The following is a 15,546-nucleotide window of genomic DNA, read 5'->3' on the forward strand; positions in this document are numbered from 1 at the left end:
TTCGGGCCCAGGCAGCCCCTCCGGGACGCGAGGGGCGCACGGACCGCAGCTCAGCACCAGGTCCGCACCCTGCCCGGACCTCTCGGATCCCGTCTCCAGGCGCCGCTGGTTTCGGGTACTCGCCGCCTCCATCACCGAGCATTTAGTGGGCGCCTCCTGTGTGCAGGCGCCGCGCTGGCCTGCGGCTGGAAGGACCGTTCGCGGTGCCGCCACCCGACTGCCGAGGGCTGACACGGGCGGCGGAGGGGTGAGCAGGGCACGCTCCACACCAGTCCCCCGAGGCCGAGGGGGCAGGCCGGGGCTCCGTGGGAGGGTCCCCGCTCCGCCTTGGGCTTCATTCCACCCCCAGCCCACCACCTTCCCGGCCACCCGGCCCGCTGGAGGGAGCCGCGGAAGAGGCGGCGTCGCGGAGACAGAAACCACCTCCCAGTCCACCCTTTTCGCCAATTTCTGCCTAAAAATAGGGCGCGGACCCAGCCAGAAGCCACGAGGGTGTGGGGTGAGGGTAGGGGGGCAAGACTGAGGGGGTGAAGGTGAAGGGGGCGGGAAGACCGTGCGCCCCGGCTCGGCCTCAGCAATCTGGATTCTAGAAGACGAGCCTGGGGTCAGAGGGGCCGCCGCCGCCAGGACGAGGAGGCTGGAGGCCCAGGCGGGGGAGGCGGCACCGGGCAGCCTCGGCCTGGGAGGAGGAACGCGGCCGGCGGCGCCCCCTCGCGGTCGGACGGCGGGATTGCACCGGGCGCGACGGCCAGGCGGAGGCCCGCACGGAGCTGGAGGGCCACAGGCCCAGGGGACACGCTCCGGCCTTCCTGGGAGGTCGCCTAAGGAGGCGAGCAACGAGGCCGGGCGCGGTGGCTCACGCCTGTAATCCCAGCACTTTGAGAGCCCGAGGCGGGCAGATCACGAGGTCAAGAGATCCAGACCAGCCTGGCCAACGTGGAGAAACCCCATCTCTACTAAAAATACAAAAATTAGCCGGGTGTGGTGGCGCGTGCCTGTAGTCCCAGCTACTTGGGAGGCTGAGGCAGGAGAATCCCTTGAACTCGGGAGGCAGACGTTGCGGTGAGCCGAGATCACACCACTGGACTCCAGCCTGGCACCAGAGATAGACTCTGTCTCAAAAAAAAAAAAAGAAAGCAAACAGAAAAATAGGCGAGGACTGGGTCAGGGCCAGCAAGGCCTGCCGGGGTTCTGCTTCTGCCTCTTCTCGGCCCTGTGTCCTCCGCAGCCCAGCTTCCCAGGCTGCAGGGAGGACACACCCTCAGCTCCCAGCCACTTCCATGGGAAAAGATGAGAAATTCAGGCAGAGGATGTGGGCGCCCAGGCGCCTCCAACAGGTGCCCGCCTCCCACTCCGTTCTGTGGGCCACCAGCCCTGGGGCGCTTCTCCCCAGACCAAGGCTGACTTCCTACCTTGACCTCACCTGAACGCTCCCCTCGCTGCCGCCCTGAGGCTTGCTGGTCTGCAGTGCGGCCTGAGGCCTGAGGTCACCCAGGCTGGCTGAGGGGTACGGAGCTTAAACCTGAAACACCCCAGTGCAGCCCTCAGCCATCCCATGGTGGCACCCTAGCAAAGTGACAGATGGCTTCCAAGCAAAAGATGCAGCCAGTGAATAAAGGTCATGGAGTTTGGAAATTTGAGTCGCTGAAGACCAGGGCGGTTTTAATCGACCCACTGGGGTCCCCAGCCACAGCCCTGGGCCGCCTTGGTGTCCCCTGGCTGACGGCCCTGACCACAGCCTGCTCTAATGGAGAGAAACCGCAGGAGAAAACGCAAGTGTTCCTGCAGCATGGGTCTCCGGATGCTGCCTGCCCAGCTCAGGGACCAGCCTGCAGGAGCCCCCGCTACAAAGGAAAGGCCCCGGGCAGGTTGCAGCTCTCTTTTTTTTTTCTTTGAGACAGAGTCTTGCTCTGTCACCCAGGCTGGAGTGCAGTGGCACAATCTCAGCTCTGCAACCTCTGTCTCCCAGGTTCAAGCAATTCTTCTGCCTCAGCCTCCCGAGTAGCTGGGATTATAGGCACCCGCCACCACGCCTGGCTAAATTTTGTATTTTTACTAGAGACGTGGTTTCACCATGTTGTCCAGGCTGTTCTCAAATTCCTGACCCCTTGATCTGCCCGCCTCAGCCTCCCAAAGGGCTGGGATTACAGGCGTGAGCCGCCATGCCCGGCCTCGGAGCGGTCTTTCTGAGGCTTCCTCTCCCAGTTTATCCTGCAGGGCCGGACACAGGAAATGAGATTCCCACCACCCCATACACATGCAGGAATCACAGCCGCGTTCCTTGTTGAAATATTAGACGATGCGGATACGGCGTAAAAATGAGCCCGAGGAGCACAGTCGTCTCCCCACATCTATCCCTCTAGCGTCTTCTACGTGCAAATTTCTTTTTATTGTCCAAAAAAAGATGCCTGACTCTCAGAGCCCCTCCCAGCCTTGAGAGGAGCACTCAGTGTCTGCAGCAGGCTCACCACGCGGGCAGCCCGGGCCCAGGACCCCGCCTGGCGCAGCCGCAGCAACGTAGACGCTGGAGCACATGGTTTCTGTCGTTCTTATTGACAACACTGCATTCAGTGTTCAGCCTGGCTCCCCTCATCACAGGGTCACCCACGCGACCCTCTGTTTGGACCCATCCGCGAGACCTCAGAACTACCCGGAGGCTCACACGGGATCAGTATGAGCAGCAGCAGTGACGCATCCTTGCCCGTGTCCTGTGTGGCTTCCCTGGCATCCACTACTCTCAGGCCTGAGTGCCCCTGCCTCCTCTGGCCTCTCCCCACCAGCCGGCTCCCACCCACCCTGCAAAGCCCAGCTCAGTCTGAACCACTGCCCCACATCCCTCTCTGGGCTCCCAGCCCACACGTCCACAACATCAATTCCACTGTCCAGGGCTGTGCTGCCCATGACCTTGTCCACTGAGGCCTGGGTTAGCACCAGGACAGCTCCCAACACAGTCCAAGGCAGCGAGCTCCAGGCGGATGAATGGAGGGTGAATCCGCGAATGAAACGCAGCTCTGCTGGCTGCTCCCGGGTCCTGATCTGCCTGGAGGGTGCCGTCTCCATCGGGTCACAGAGTCCCCATCTCCCATTTCAGTCACACTGGCCGCAGGGCCAACCGGGAGCAGGGAAACCGGTCCAGGGGCTCCAGAGGTTCCGGGCAGACCCCGGCCCCACTGCCACGGCCTTGCGGGCACACACCTGACGCTGGTGCTCTCCCCAACGCTCCAACAGCCCCTGGCCTCCTCCCTGGCCGTCCTGAGCACCCGGCTGGTACAGCCCAGGCCCCATCCTGAGCGCACGGCTCGTACAGCCCAGGCCCCGTCCTGAGCGCACGGCTGGTACAGCCCAGGCCCCGTCCTGAGCGCACGGCTGGCACAGCCCCGGCCCCGTCCTGAGCGCACGGCTGGCACATCCCAGGCCCCGTCCTGAGCGCACGGCTGGCACAGCCCCGGCCGCGTCCTGAGCGCACGGCTGGCACAGCCCCGGCCCCGTCCTGAGCGCACGGCTGGCACAGCCCCGGCCGCGTCCTGAGCGCACGGCTGGCACAGCCCAGGCCCCGTCCTGAGCGCACGGCTGGCACAGCCCCGGCCCCGTCCTGAGCGCACGGCTGGCACAGCCCCGGCCCCGTCCTGAGCGCACGGCTCGTACAGCCCAGGCCCAGGTGTTGCTCCGGAGAGCTTGGTCCCCGGCCCTGAATCCAGGGTCCTCCGACCTGCCCTTCATATGGAGAGATTGTCCCAGGAGGTGCCTTAAAAGACACTGCAGGGAGTGGGGGTGGGGGTTACTCACAGGATGTTTTAAAAGGGAACAGCTCTCCGCATGTCCGGACGGGTGCTTCTTTTTTTAACCTGGTTGCAAACCTACCATCTTTGTGTCTTTCCTCCTAAAGAAAGGTTATTCTGTCTTAGAACATCTGCACCCCGTCTGGATCAGGCTGCCTTCCTGCAGGGTCTGGCTTTTTATCTTATTTGAGAATCAACCATGCCCAGAGGCGCCCACACCGGCTGTGACTGAGACAGCAGACCTGGCCGGTCTCAGAGACCTGGGGACAGATGAGGGGGCCTTTCTCGTCACCACACTCAGCACAGGCAGGCGCACACGAGCACAACCACACACGTGTGCCGATACCACAGGCACGTGCACCCATTCACAGAGAGAGCCCACAGGCAGACACACCAGGCACCGAAGACACACAAGTGCAGACACAGGCCACCGCCAGGGCAACGTCCGTTCCAACCAGGTGGTCCCTTTTCTCCATGTCCTCCTCCCAGCACCATCTTCTGGGTGTGGGTGAGACCCCTCCTCCTCCAGGCGCCTTCTCGCGTGCAGCCCCGGCTGCCATCCCTCCTGTCCCGTGTCTGCGTGCAGCCAGGGGTGGACCCTCCGGCCCCCAGCATCCGTGCCCTCCAGGAGACACCACTGCTGGCAGGAGACATGGCTCAGAGAGGGCACTGTGGTGCCTGAGGCCACACAGCAGGGGTGGAGCCGGAACCCAGAACAGAGCTCGGAACCCAGCGCTCACGCCTGCCTCGGCCGTCCAGGCCCCTGGGTGGAGCTGGAATCCTGCTGAGAACCCAGCGCCGATGCCGTCATCAGCCCCTCCAGGCCCCGGCGTGTCTCGACGGCTTTGCTGCCCCTGTCCAGAATGTTCCGAGCAGGCCCCGAGGTGCGTGTACTGTGGAGGGGCCCAGTCCTCACAGCCCTGTAAGTGAGACCCTGGGGTCAGGGGCCCTGCCCAGGGCTACATGTTGGGGACACCTTCCGAGACCAGCTCTTCCTCACCCACCTGGGTGCCCCTAAGCCAGGACCCCTCTGTACTCAGACCCAGGCACCAGCTGTCCCAGGGGCCCCCAGGACTTGGGCAGACAGGCTCCTGTCCCCACTGTCCTCACTCCTGGGTCGTCTCTTCTTCCCAGCTGCCAAGCCTGCTGACGAGCAGTGGCCCCGGGCCCCCAACCACCTCCCCAGGCCTGTGAACCACCTGTGCCCACTCACCTCCTCCTGCCCTCCCCCCCACCTCCTTCCGGCCCCCATCCCCTCCTCCCACCCCCACTCACCTCCTCCTGTACCCGGACCCACCTCCCCGGCCTCGCCTCCTCCCGTGCTGCCCTTTTGCAGACTTCAGCGTCTGGAGTGCCTGGCCTCCCTGGCCGTTCCGCCGTGCTGACCCTCTGGATCTCGCTTCCGTCCAGTGTCCTGTCGACTCCCCAGAACTAAGCCCTAGAACCCCAGGGTGCTGGTGGGACACCTTCCGACCCTGAGCGACGGCTGCCCATGAGGTCCGTGCCCTCAAAGGGCAGCTACCATCCAAGCTGAGCAGGGCCTCAGAACCACTGGGCCTCTGAGTCCCAAGTGCTCGTGACCAGCAGGCTCTCCCCCCGTGAAGTCCCCAGCCAGCGGTGCCACTGCTGCTGGGGGCTCTGTACCCGGCCCGGGGTCAACCCCTCAGATGGCAGCCGTGGGACTTCTGAGCCTGTGCCGCCCCAGCCCCACTTCGCTGAGGCTTTTCTGAGACCAGGGCTCTCTAAGCCAGGGCAGCCCCTCTGAACAGCGCTGGCACCCCCACAGCCACACGCCTTCCTGTTGCCCACCTGTCCCCTCAGCCAGCGCACCAAGGTCAAAAGAGGCTTCGGGGAGAGCCCTGTGCTGGGTCTGGCCCATGCGTGAGGGAGGGGCTGGCACAGGGTAAGCGTCACTAGAGGGGACCGGGGGGCGGCTGCTGACCGTGAGGCCAGGGCAGAAGGAGAGGCACAGAGGAGACTCTGGTCCCACAGGACGCGATGGCAGGTGGGAGTCGTGTCCCCAGGGCCGGTGTCCTCAGGCCCATCCCAACCGATGGACGCCCTGGTTTTCATCGTGCTTGACTCATTGGAGGCTTTTGATGCTATTCTCGGTGAAAGGCGGCCCGGAATGAAGCCCCGACGCTTCCCTCTGTTCTCTAGTCCCTTTCATCAATAGCCTAGTTCTTCTTCCTCCTCACCAGGAGGTACCACCCTTTCCGAAGAGCTTCTCAGAAGGGCAGGAGCTGCCAGGGACTGTGCCACATCAGATCCGTCCCCAGCACCACGGCCGTGCCACTGCAGATGTGGCGCCTGAGGGTAAGACCATGGGCGGCTGGGCTGGACGATGCCAGGCTGACTGATGTGCCCTAAGGCCCTGCCCCTCTCGCCAGTGCAGGAGGCCCCTGAGACAGTGGCTGTGATGTCCAGGCCCCCAGGAAGGGGGTCTGGAGAAGGCTGTGTGATGCCAGCCCCCTCTACTCCTAGGCCACCTCCAGAGAAAGCCCCCAGGCGCTCCACCCCCACAGCCCTCCCCCTGCCCACTCTAAGGCCAGGGGAAAGGGAGGAGCTTCTGGCATCGGGCTCTGCCAGTATCTTCTCCACAGATCCCCCAGCATTAGCCCGTGAGCCGCCTGCCTAGGTACGGGTAAGGGAAGAGGCCAGATCCTGTGTCAAGAATGGAAACAGGGAAGGTGAAGGGAAGAGATGCTTTTTTTTTAAAGACGGAGTCTCGCTCTGTCACCCTGGCTGGAGTGCAGTGCGACAATCTTGGTTCACTGCAACCTCCACCTACCGGGTTCAAGCAATTCTCCCACCTCAGCCTCCTGAGTAGCTGGGACTACAGGTGCCCGCCACCACGCCCAGCTAATTTTTGTGTTTTTAGTAGAGACGGGATTTCATCATGTTGGCCAGGATGGTCTCGATCTCTTGACCTCCTGATCCGCCCACCTCGGGCTCCCAAAGTGCTGGGATTACAGGCGTGAGTCACCACGCCCAGCCAATTTTTAAATTTTTTTTTTTTTTTTTTTTTTTTTGAGACGGAGTTTCGCTCGTTACCCAGGCTGGAGCGCAATGGCGCAATCTCGGCTCACCGCAACCTCCGCCTCCTGGGTTCAGGCAATTCTCCTGCCTCAGCCTCCTGAGTAGCTGGGATTACAGGCACGCGCAATTTTTAAATTTTTTTGTAGAGACGGGGTTTCACTATGTTGCCCAGGCTGGTCTTGAATGCCTGGGCTGAAGCTATCCACCCACCATGGCCTCCCAAAGGGCTGGGATTACAGGTAGGAGCTACTGCCGGCGGCAGAGATGAGGCGCCTGTGAGGAGTGGGGGAGTTGTTTGTTCGCCGTGGTCCTAGCCTGGGGCCATGCCTGGGTGGCGGCAGGTGCCCCAACTCACCCGGTGAACAAATACTGCCCTCTCTTCATCTCCCTGCCTTGAGGTGACCCCTCCGCCTCCCCTGTGGCCGCCTCTCTGCCCAGCGTCTGCTCCAGGTCAATGCCCCTCTTGCTCCTTCTGGCCCAGTGCCCTCATGGCACCTGGCGTGCTTAGCACACTTGCTGAATGAGCGACACAGAAGGCCCAGAGCCGGGCTGGGTCAGCTCCCTCAGCATTGGCAGGGACTTCTAAGCAACTGAAAACACCTCCGGCCAACTGAGCGAGAGAAGGTTTCCAGAAAATCCCTTGAACTGCAGGGCGGTGCCCCAAAGCCCACGGTGAGGACAGCGAGGGCAGCCGTCCCGCCTGGACTCAGCGCCCACCCGGGACACATGATGTGACCTTTCTGCCCACAGACCTGTGGCCCGGCCTCACAGCCATCCACAAAGCGTGGGCCGGCAGGGCCTGGGCTTGGCTCACTGCAAGGAGCCTGGGAAACGGGGGCAGTGAGGTCAATCCTGCAGAGGGAGGGCCTCGGCCTCCCCTTCCCCAAAAGTGGGTTCTGACGTTGCAGAGTCAGAAGGCATGACCAGCATCCACTCTCAAGGCGAGCCTGCAGCCCGTCCCGCCACACCATCTCCTGAAAGAACAAAGCGGGGAAAGAAATGTCGTCCTAACATTTAAAACCTGCTGCAGGGCTGGGCGCGGTGCTCATGGCCGCCATCCAGCACTTTGGGAGGCTGAGGCGGGTGGATCACGAGGTCAGGACGTTGAAGACCAGCCTGGCCAACATGGTGAAACCCCGTCTGTACTAAAAATACAAAAATTAGCTGGGCGTGGTGGTGCACGCCTGCAATCCCAGCTACTTGGGAGGCTGAGGCAGGAGAACGGCTTGAACTAGGACCGGGGAGGAGGAGGTTGTACTGAGCTGAGATGGCGCCACTGCACTCCAGCCTGGGCTACAGAGCGAGACTGTCTCAAAAAAAAAAAGAAAAGAAAAGAAAAGAGAAAAGCCTGGTTGTCGCCCTTCTAAAGGCTGAGCCTCCCAGCAGCTAGGAGGCTGCATGGAAGCCGAAGTGGCACCTCCCACACGGCCCCTCTGGCCAGCCAGGCCCCTCAGATGAGAGCTGCACCCAGGCCAGCACCAGCCACTCAGCCACCAGCAGTGGCCCCCCGCCGCAGTTGGCCCTCCTGCCTCTGCATCCCGGCACCAGGTCTGCTGGGCCAGATGGCCGTCACTGCAGCCAGTGTGGCTGTGGGCTCTGCTGTGGGGCACACACTGGGCCATGCCATTACTGGGGGCTTCCGTGGAGGAAGTGATGCTGAGCCTGCGAGGCCTGACATCACTTAGCAGAGCCTCAGGGAACCCGGCCGGCCCAGCAGCGGCAGGCTTGCCTCTATGACATCAAATAGTCTGTGGAGTGTGCCCGGAACCGGGGTGACGTCGGGTTTCAGTGAGGTGCTGAAACAGTGTGACTTGCGAACAGATTGGCCTAATCAAGAAGTTCAGCCCGGAGAAGGGGAAAAGCAGCTCTCATAACCAAGTTAATTTAATACAAACATTTAATTGATAATGCAGGTATAAGGTGCAGCCATCCGTTAAACCTGTCGTTCCTGGCTTCCTTGCTTCAGAATTGAAATGGAGGGGTGTTCCTACTCTGCAGAATTTGGAGCTGGGCAAATGTTTGTGTGGCCTCCTTCAACTAGCTATTATGATTTTATTCTTTGTATGTTAATTAGAATAAAGCGATTTTCTTCCAAGAAAAAAAAAAAAAACCTGCTGCAGTTCAAGAAAATGATGAAAAACTGGAGGAGGGAGGTAACAGGGGCCCTGCAGAGGGACCAGCTCGCAGGAACTGGAGGGAGGTAACAGGGGCCCTGCAGAGGGACCAGCTCGCAGGAACTGTAGGTGCTCAGCTCTGAGCAAATGAAGAATGACAGCCAAGACAGCAGCTCTCCAGCCGTACTGCCCGCAAGACTGCCCAGACGCCACCCACCCGCACTTCACAGAGACGCCATGTCTGCACCACTCAGACACCGCCCATGCCGTCCACCCTTCACAGGCACACGGAGAAGCCAGGTCTGTCTAGGTGCCTGGCACAGCACGGCACAGGGCACAGTGTGGCATCAGCTGCTTTTGTAAGAAACAGAAGTCCAGATTCTTGTGCTGGAATATTCTAACACGCCCCGTCTCTGGACACATGGGGCGTGGCTGTTCCAGGGTTTGGGGCGTCGAGGGCCGTTTGCTTTGCACTCCTCTCTTCTGAGTAGCTGGACCTTTTTTTTTTTTTTAAACCAATAGCACATATTTCTTCTATAACTTAAAAAAAAAATTTAAGATACAGAAACCATAAAAAATAAATGGAACTAATTATAAATAATTACTTACAAAGAATTGGCCAGGCGAGGTGGCTCATGCCGGAATCCCAGCACTTTGGGAGGCCAAGGTGGGCGGATCATGAGATCGAGACAGTGGTCTCCCTGCCTCAAGGGATGGACGCCAATCTGGCCAACATGGTGAAACCCCGTCTCTACTCAAAATACAAAAATTAGCCGGGCATGGTGGCGCACACATGTAATCCCAGCTACTTGGGAGGCCGAGGCAAGAGAATCGCTTGAACCTGGGAAGCGAAGGCTGCAGTGAGCAGAGATCACACCACTGAACTCCAGCCTTGGTGACAGAGCAAGACTCCGCCTCAAAAGAAAGAAAAGAAAAGAAAAAAGAAAAAAGCAAGTAACATACGGAGACACAAAAATAGAGAAGAGAATGCAGATACTTCTCTGGCTTAAAGTTAGAACACTAACCTAAAATGACTAATTTCCCTCTAAATTACAAGTTCTAATGCGTACTGAGTTTATTTCTTCCTTTTGAGACACGGTCTCGCTCTGTCAGTCACCCAAGTTGGAGCACAGTGGCACAGTCTCAGCTCACTGCGGCCTTGACCTCCCAGGCTCCAGCCATCCTCCCGCCTCAGCCTCCTGAGTTGCTGGGACTATAGGCGCACGCCACCATGGCGGCTGTTTTTATTTTTTGGTAGAGACGGGTTTTCGCCATGTTGCCTGGCAAGCTAGAGCACTGGCAAACGGCTGAGTCCCGGACTCCACGGGGAAAGTGACGCCCTCACCATCTCCTCACCGGGTCTTCATGGATTGAGCCAATGGAGAGACTGGTTAGGAGCTCAGCCCCGGGGACTTTTCTGTCAAGTGGGGAGGATGTGCCTCTGGCAGACGCCTGAACCCCCCAATTTCCTGTGGAACGGAGCTGGTCAGAGGCCCCCAGCACAGACAGATGAGCACTTCTGTCCCACAGGGGCAGACAGTAGGGGTGTGGATCTCTGCTACTCCAGGTGGGACCCTGAGACAGCAGGCAGGAGTGCCGGTGACCCCACCCCGCCCCCAGGGACCAGAGGTTCCCCATTCACTGACTTCAGCGAGATTGGAATCAGCCGGGGCCGACCTTCATGCCCTTTCACTTTAGAGGGCTGGGGCAATGGCTGACATCTGTAATCCCAGGACTTCGGGAGGCCGAGGCAGGATTACAGTCAAGAGATTGAGACCATCCCGACCAACATGGCGATCCCCCGAGTCTACTAAAAATTAGCCAGCTGTGGTGGTGTGCGTCTGTAGTCTTAGTGAGGATGAGGCAGGAGAATAACTTAAGCCTAAGAAGTGGAGATTGCAATGAGCCAGGATGGCGCCACTGCACTCCAGTCTGGTGACAGCAAGACTCCATCTCAAAATTTTAAAAAGGGATTGAACCTAGGCGCAGGCTCCCAACCTGCCCCCTTGCACTTTCTGAGATGGAGTTTCACTCATCACCCAGGCTGGAGTGCAGTGGCACGATCACAGCTCACTGCAACCTCTGCCTCCTAGGTTTAAGCATTTCTGCCTCAGCCTCCAGAGTAGCTGGGACTACAGGCATGTGCTACCACACTTGGCTAACTTTTTCATTTTTAGTAGATACGAGGCTTTGCTATGTTGGCCAGGCTAGTCTTGAACCCCTGACCTCAATTGATGTGTGTGGCTGGGATCACAGGCATAAGCCACCAGGACAGGCCCTCCCTGCACTTCTGAAATGATTCCCATACAAGCCGAGCACAAACTCAGCACGCACACCTTAGACAGGAAGATGGGAGCCAACGGCCCTCCAAATCATTGGATGTTCAGCATCTGTTTGCTAACAAGCCAGGCACTGTCGCGTATCAACTGTGGGCAACAGAGGTACTGGCACCACCTGCATCAACAGTGCCCAGGTGCCTCCACACCTGCCCCTGGCAGAAATGTGCACACAGAACCTGGCTGGGCCCGAGGCGCGTCTCTGGGGGTCACAGCCACAGCTGCCAAGCACTGGTAGGACAAGGGCAGGCTGTGTCTGAAAACCTCACGAGAAACCATGCTGCCCTTGGACCCAGGAGCGGGCTGCCCACCTCAGACCCCCTATACTATCTGGCTCCCTCTTGTCCATGAAGCAAGAACAATGACTTTAGAATGTTTTAGGATTGCCAGAGAGACCAAAACTTGGCAGGGCCATCTAATACCATGGTGTCTGGGTGAAGACACCCAGTGAAGATCCGAGCAAGATGACCTCAGTCACCAGGCACAAAAGGTTCAACAGTGATGCCCCGAAAAAGATGCTACACTGACTGGAAACTACTCTGCTTAAAAAAGGCAACTCCAGGCTGGGTGCAGGGGCTCACGCCCATAAACCCCAATACTTGGGAAGCCGAGGCCGTGAGTTCAAGGGTGCAGTGAGCCAGGAATGTGGCACTGTACTCCAGCCCTCTTCATTTTCTCGGTTGCTGCTGCCCAGGCTGGAGTGCAGTGGTGTGATCCTGGCTCACTGCAACCTCCGCATCCAGGTTCAGGCAATCCCCTCACCTCAGCCTCCTAAGTAGCCGGGATCACAGGTGCGCACATCATCACACCCAGCTAATTTTATTAGAGACAGGATTTTTGTCATGTTGGTGAGGCTGGTCTCCCATTCCTGAGCCCAAGTGGCTTCCCAACGTGCTGGGATTACAGGTGTGAGCACCAGCCCAACCTTGTCTCTCTAAAAACAAAAATAAAGGGCATCTGCAGTGAAGTCAGCCTCCGTAACCTCCCCACAAGAAAACCATGTTACATCAGTCACTAAACAAGCAAGCAACGTGCTTTCACAGAAAACGAGGCACGATCCAGGGCTGGACTGTCTTCCAAGAACACCCCAAACCCTGCCAGGAAGTCCCGGCCGCCAAGCCCCAGCCCAGGCGCAGTTGTTCCCGCGAGACAGATCACGTGGAGACCCAGCATGACCGCTGATTTATTACAAGTCCCCAGGGGGGCTTCATTTTTTCTTTTCCACGTCCTGCTCCGCAGCTTCCTTGGCTCGTTTTGCTCGTATGCCGAAGAGCCGGGCATTGGCACGGGCCATGCGGAGACTAGCAAAGGCTTTGAAGTTCTTCTCCTCCTCAGTGATGACCCGCGCTTTCTCCTTCTTGTAGACCTAGAAGAGAGAACGGGGTGTTAAACCCACATGAATCACTGGGCAAGGGCACAACCAGGTGGCAGCAGAACCCAGGAGACAGCCTCGGGGGGCAGGTACACCGCCCAGGCACTGCTGAAAAGCGACCCTGGCTTTGCCGAGAAATCACCTTCCCTAAGATTTAAAAAAAAAAAAAAAAAGAAATAATCCTCCCGGAGCCAGACATGGTGGCCCAGGCCTGTAAACCCAGAAATTCAAAAGCAATGTAAACAACAGAGAAACTCAACTCTCCCGACGTAGGGCTAAAAGGAAACGTTCCTTTCCACAAATCTCCATACGCACTACAATTGCCACTGTTTCCTTTCTTAAGCCTGATCCCCACCTCAAATTCACCCACTGATCTCCTCTAAAGCCTGGACTGGAGTAAGCGTCCACTTACATTCCGGATGGGCATGACCGGTCCTGTCAGCTGGGTGGCAAGCTTCAGTTCCTCAGCCTGTTGCGGAATGAGAAGGTTCAGTGGGTTTGGCCCCTCTGCCCCGAGGACGCCACACTTACCCAGCCCGTAACCTCCCCTGGGACCTCGTGTTCCGGAACCGGTGTCAGCCTTCCCTGCAACGCACTCTGTGGTCCCAGTGTTGAAACAGTCGTTATTAGATCGTGACGAAACTATCTTACTGAGCTGACACTCAGAGAGTGATGTACCTGTGAACCAGGGTCCGGGCTGAGAAGAACTGCTCCCTAATTCAACTCCCAGGAAGCCCACACAATGGACTCTTACCAACCTCACCCTACAAGGTCTTCCAGAAGTAGTTTGGAGCACTACCGTTTTAGGGACAACAGTGGACAAAGCTGGCTCCAAGCCACACTGCCTTTGCCACGACCCCCGAGCAGAAGGTAATCCCTGCTGAAAGGCAGCAGCCGCCCCTCGGCAGTCCTGATGAGCTCACTGCCTGCGCCTGCAGACCGTGTTTTGCTAACAGAACAGCCACAATGTGGTGATACCTCTCACCCCAGCCGGACCCAGGGACGGGTGTCCCCGCCCGCCAGGATGGCCCCAGAGCCCCGTACTCACAGAACTGTCGCCCTTCTGCGGGGCCGAGGGCTTCCTGGGGAACAGGATGAGTTTGGAGCGGTACTCCTTCAGCCGCTGCACGTTGGCCTGCAGGGACTCGGTGGATTTATTCCGCCTCCTCGGATCCACGGAAATGCCGATGGTCCGGGCCACCTTCTTGTGAATGCCGGCCACCTGCCGCAGAACCAGAGCGAGATGGAGACGGGCCCGCACTGTCTGCAGCCCCGAGGCGCGGACGAAGAGCCTCAGCGATCAGATGGAAAAGGGTTCAAACGTGCTTTCATCAACGCCGTACAGCGATTCCGGAGAAGGTCATCACGCGACCGAGGCCGGCGGGGCGGACCTGGGCGCTTCCCGACGCCGCGGCGCGGCCAGTACTCACCCTGAGCTCCTCCAGGCTGAAGCCGCGGCCGGCGCGCACCTTCGTGTGGTACCGAACCGTGGGGCAGCGCACGATGGGCCGGATGGGCCCCGACGCGGGGCGCGGGGCGATGCGGCGCGCCTTGGCTTGCCGGGCCTTGCGTCTGGCGGAGAGAAGCCCGGCGGGTCAACCGCGCCCAAGGCCGCAGACAGCGCCCCCGCCCCGGCACCGCGCAGCCCGACCCGCGGCGCAGCGGCGAGCACGAGCCCCGGGGCAGCGGCGAGCACGAGCCCCGGGGCAGCGGCGAGCACGAGCCCCGGGGCAGCGGCGAGCACGAGCCCCGGGGCAGCCGCGAGCGCAGCGCTCACCTACGGATCTTCCGGGCCGGCTGGTTGAACCACGTGGCCACGCGCCGCTGCCAGTCCTTGTGGAAGTGGGGCTTCAAGATCATGCCGTTCCGGCTGGGCGCCATGGCTGACTACGGCCCTGCGGCTGCGGACGCAAGCGGAGCGAGTGAGGGACCGGCCCCCAGGCCCCCGCCCCGAACCCGCCATCCCGGGCCGTCCGGCCGCGTTTAGAGCCCGGGACCCGGCCCAACGCTGCCTGCGAAGCGGAAGAGGCTCCCGCACGCCCGCGCTGGCGGCAGCGCCAGGCCGATGGCCCTGGATGGAGCCCGCAGGCCGGGAACCAGCCTCACTAACCTCCCGCGCGGGACGACAGCGGAGCGGAAAGGAAGCGGCGCCGCAGCGCACCCTGGGATGATGGCCGCGCGGGCCAACCAGACGCGCCGGGCGCTCTGTCCAATCAGACGCGCCGGGCGCTCTGGCCAATCAGAGTCCGGGAAGGAGGAAGTGACGTACAGCGGCTCTCCCGGCAGTTCTAGCCCCACCCTTGCAAACAGGGCGCCTCCCTGAGTGCGGCGGAGCGAGAACCCGGCAGGGAGAGGTGTCGGTGAGCCGAGATCGCACCACTGCACTTCAGCCTACGCAACAGAGCAACATTCAAGTCTCAAAAAAAAAAAAAAAAAAAAAGAGAACTTCGGCCAGGCGCGGTGGCTCACGCCTGTAATCCCTCAGAGGCCGACGCGGGCGGATTACGAGGTCAAGAGTTCGAGACCAGCCTGGCCAATATGGCGAAACGCCGTCTCTACTAAAAATGCAAAAATTAGCCGGGAGTGGTGGTGCGCGCCTGTAATCCCAGCTACTCGTAATACTGAGACAGGGAAATCTCTTGAATCCGGGAGATGGAGGTTGCTGTGAGCCGAGATCACACCACTGCACTCCAGCCTGGGCAACAGAACAAAAGTCCGCGCCCCCCCCCGAAAAAAAGTTTTTTTTTTACAAGCCAGGCACGGTGGCTCATACCTGTAATCCCAGCAGTTTGGGAGGCCGAGGAGCGTGGATCACCTGAGGTCAGGAGTTCGAGACTAGCATAGCCAAAATGGTGAAACCCCATGTCTACTAAAAACAAAAAATTGGCCAGGTGTGGTGGCGGGTG

The 15,546-nt window shown here is 59.8% G+C and overlaps 1 protein-coding gene, 1 non-coding gene and 1 pseudogene across 2 annotated transcripts; 1 reads left to right on the plus strand and 2 right to left on the minus strand.

The window, feature by feature from the left end:
* The first annotated feature begins 6,138 nt into the window (after positions 1–6,138).
* On the plus strand, positions 6,139–8,723 carry LOC105714205 (coiled-coil-helix-coiled-coil-helix domain-containing protein 2-like; annotated as a pseudogene).
* A 3,710-nt stretch (positions 8,724–12,433) lies between these two features.
* RPL13 (ribosomal protein L13) lies at positions 12,434–14,776 on the minus strand. The gene is made up of 6 exons (XM_012466026.2): positions 14,751–14,776; positions 14,418–14,541; positions 14,071–14,212; positions 13,689–13,862; positions 13,053–13,109; positions 12,434–12,634 (listed from the first exon to the last, which is right to left on the minus strand). Exons 2-6 carry the CDS (start codon positions 14,519–14,521, stop codon positions 12,476–12,478), a joined length of 636 nt encoding a protein of 211 aa, XP_012321449.1. The 5' UTR covers positions 14,522–14,541; positions 14,751–14,776; the 3' UTR covers positions 12,434–12,475.
* On the minus strand, positions 13,923–14,006 carry LOC135271890 (small nucleolar RNA MBII-202). Its single transcript, XR_010340016.1, has one exon. It is a non-coding gene; the product is annotated as a small nucleolar RNA MBII-202 (small nucleolar RNA).
* Positions 14,777–15,546: the final 770 nt, after the last annotated feature.

This window comes from Aotus nancymaae, unplaced genomic scaffold (assembly GCF_030222135.1).
Source record: "Aotus nancymaae isolate 86718 unplaced genomic scaffold, 86718_ANA_hifiasm-v0.15.2.pri h1tg000095l, whole genome shotgun sequence".
Taxonomy (NCBI): Eukaryota; Metazoa; Chordata; class Mammalia; order Primates; family Aotidae; genus Aotus; species Aotus nancymaae.

Coding starts and splice junctions, on each gene's coding strand:
- RPL13 (XM_012466026.2), bottom strand. CDS start 14,521: ATGGCGCCCAGCCGGAACGGCATGATCTTGAAGCCCCACTTCCACAAG. Junction 14,213..14,417: donor CCGGCCCGGAAGATCCGTAG/GTGAGCGCTGCG, acceptor TCTCTCCGCCAG/ACGCAAGGCCCGGCAAGCCA. Junction 13,863..14,070: donor TCAGCCTGGAGGAGCTCAGG/GTGAGTACTGGC, acceptor GTTCTGCGGCAG/GTGGCCGGCATTCACAAGAA.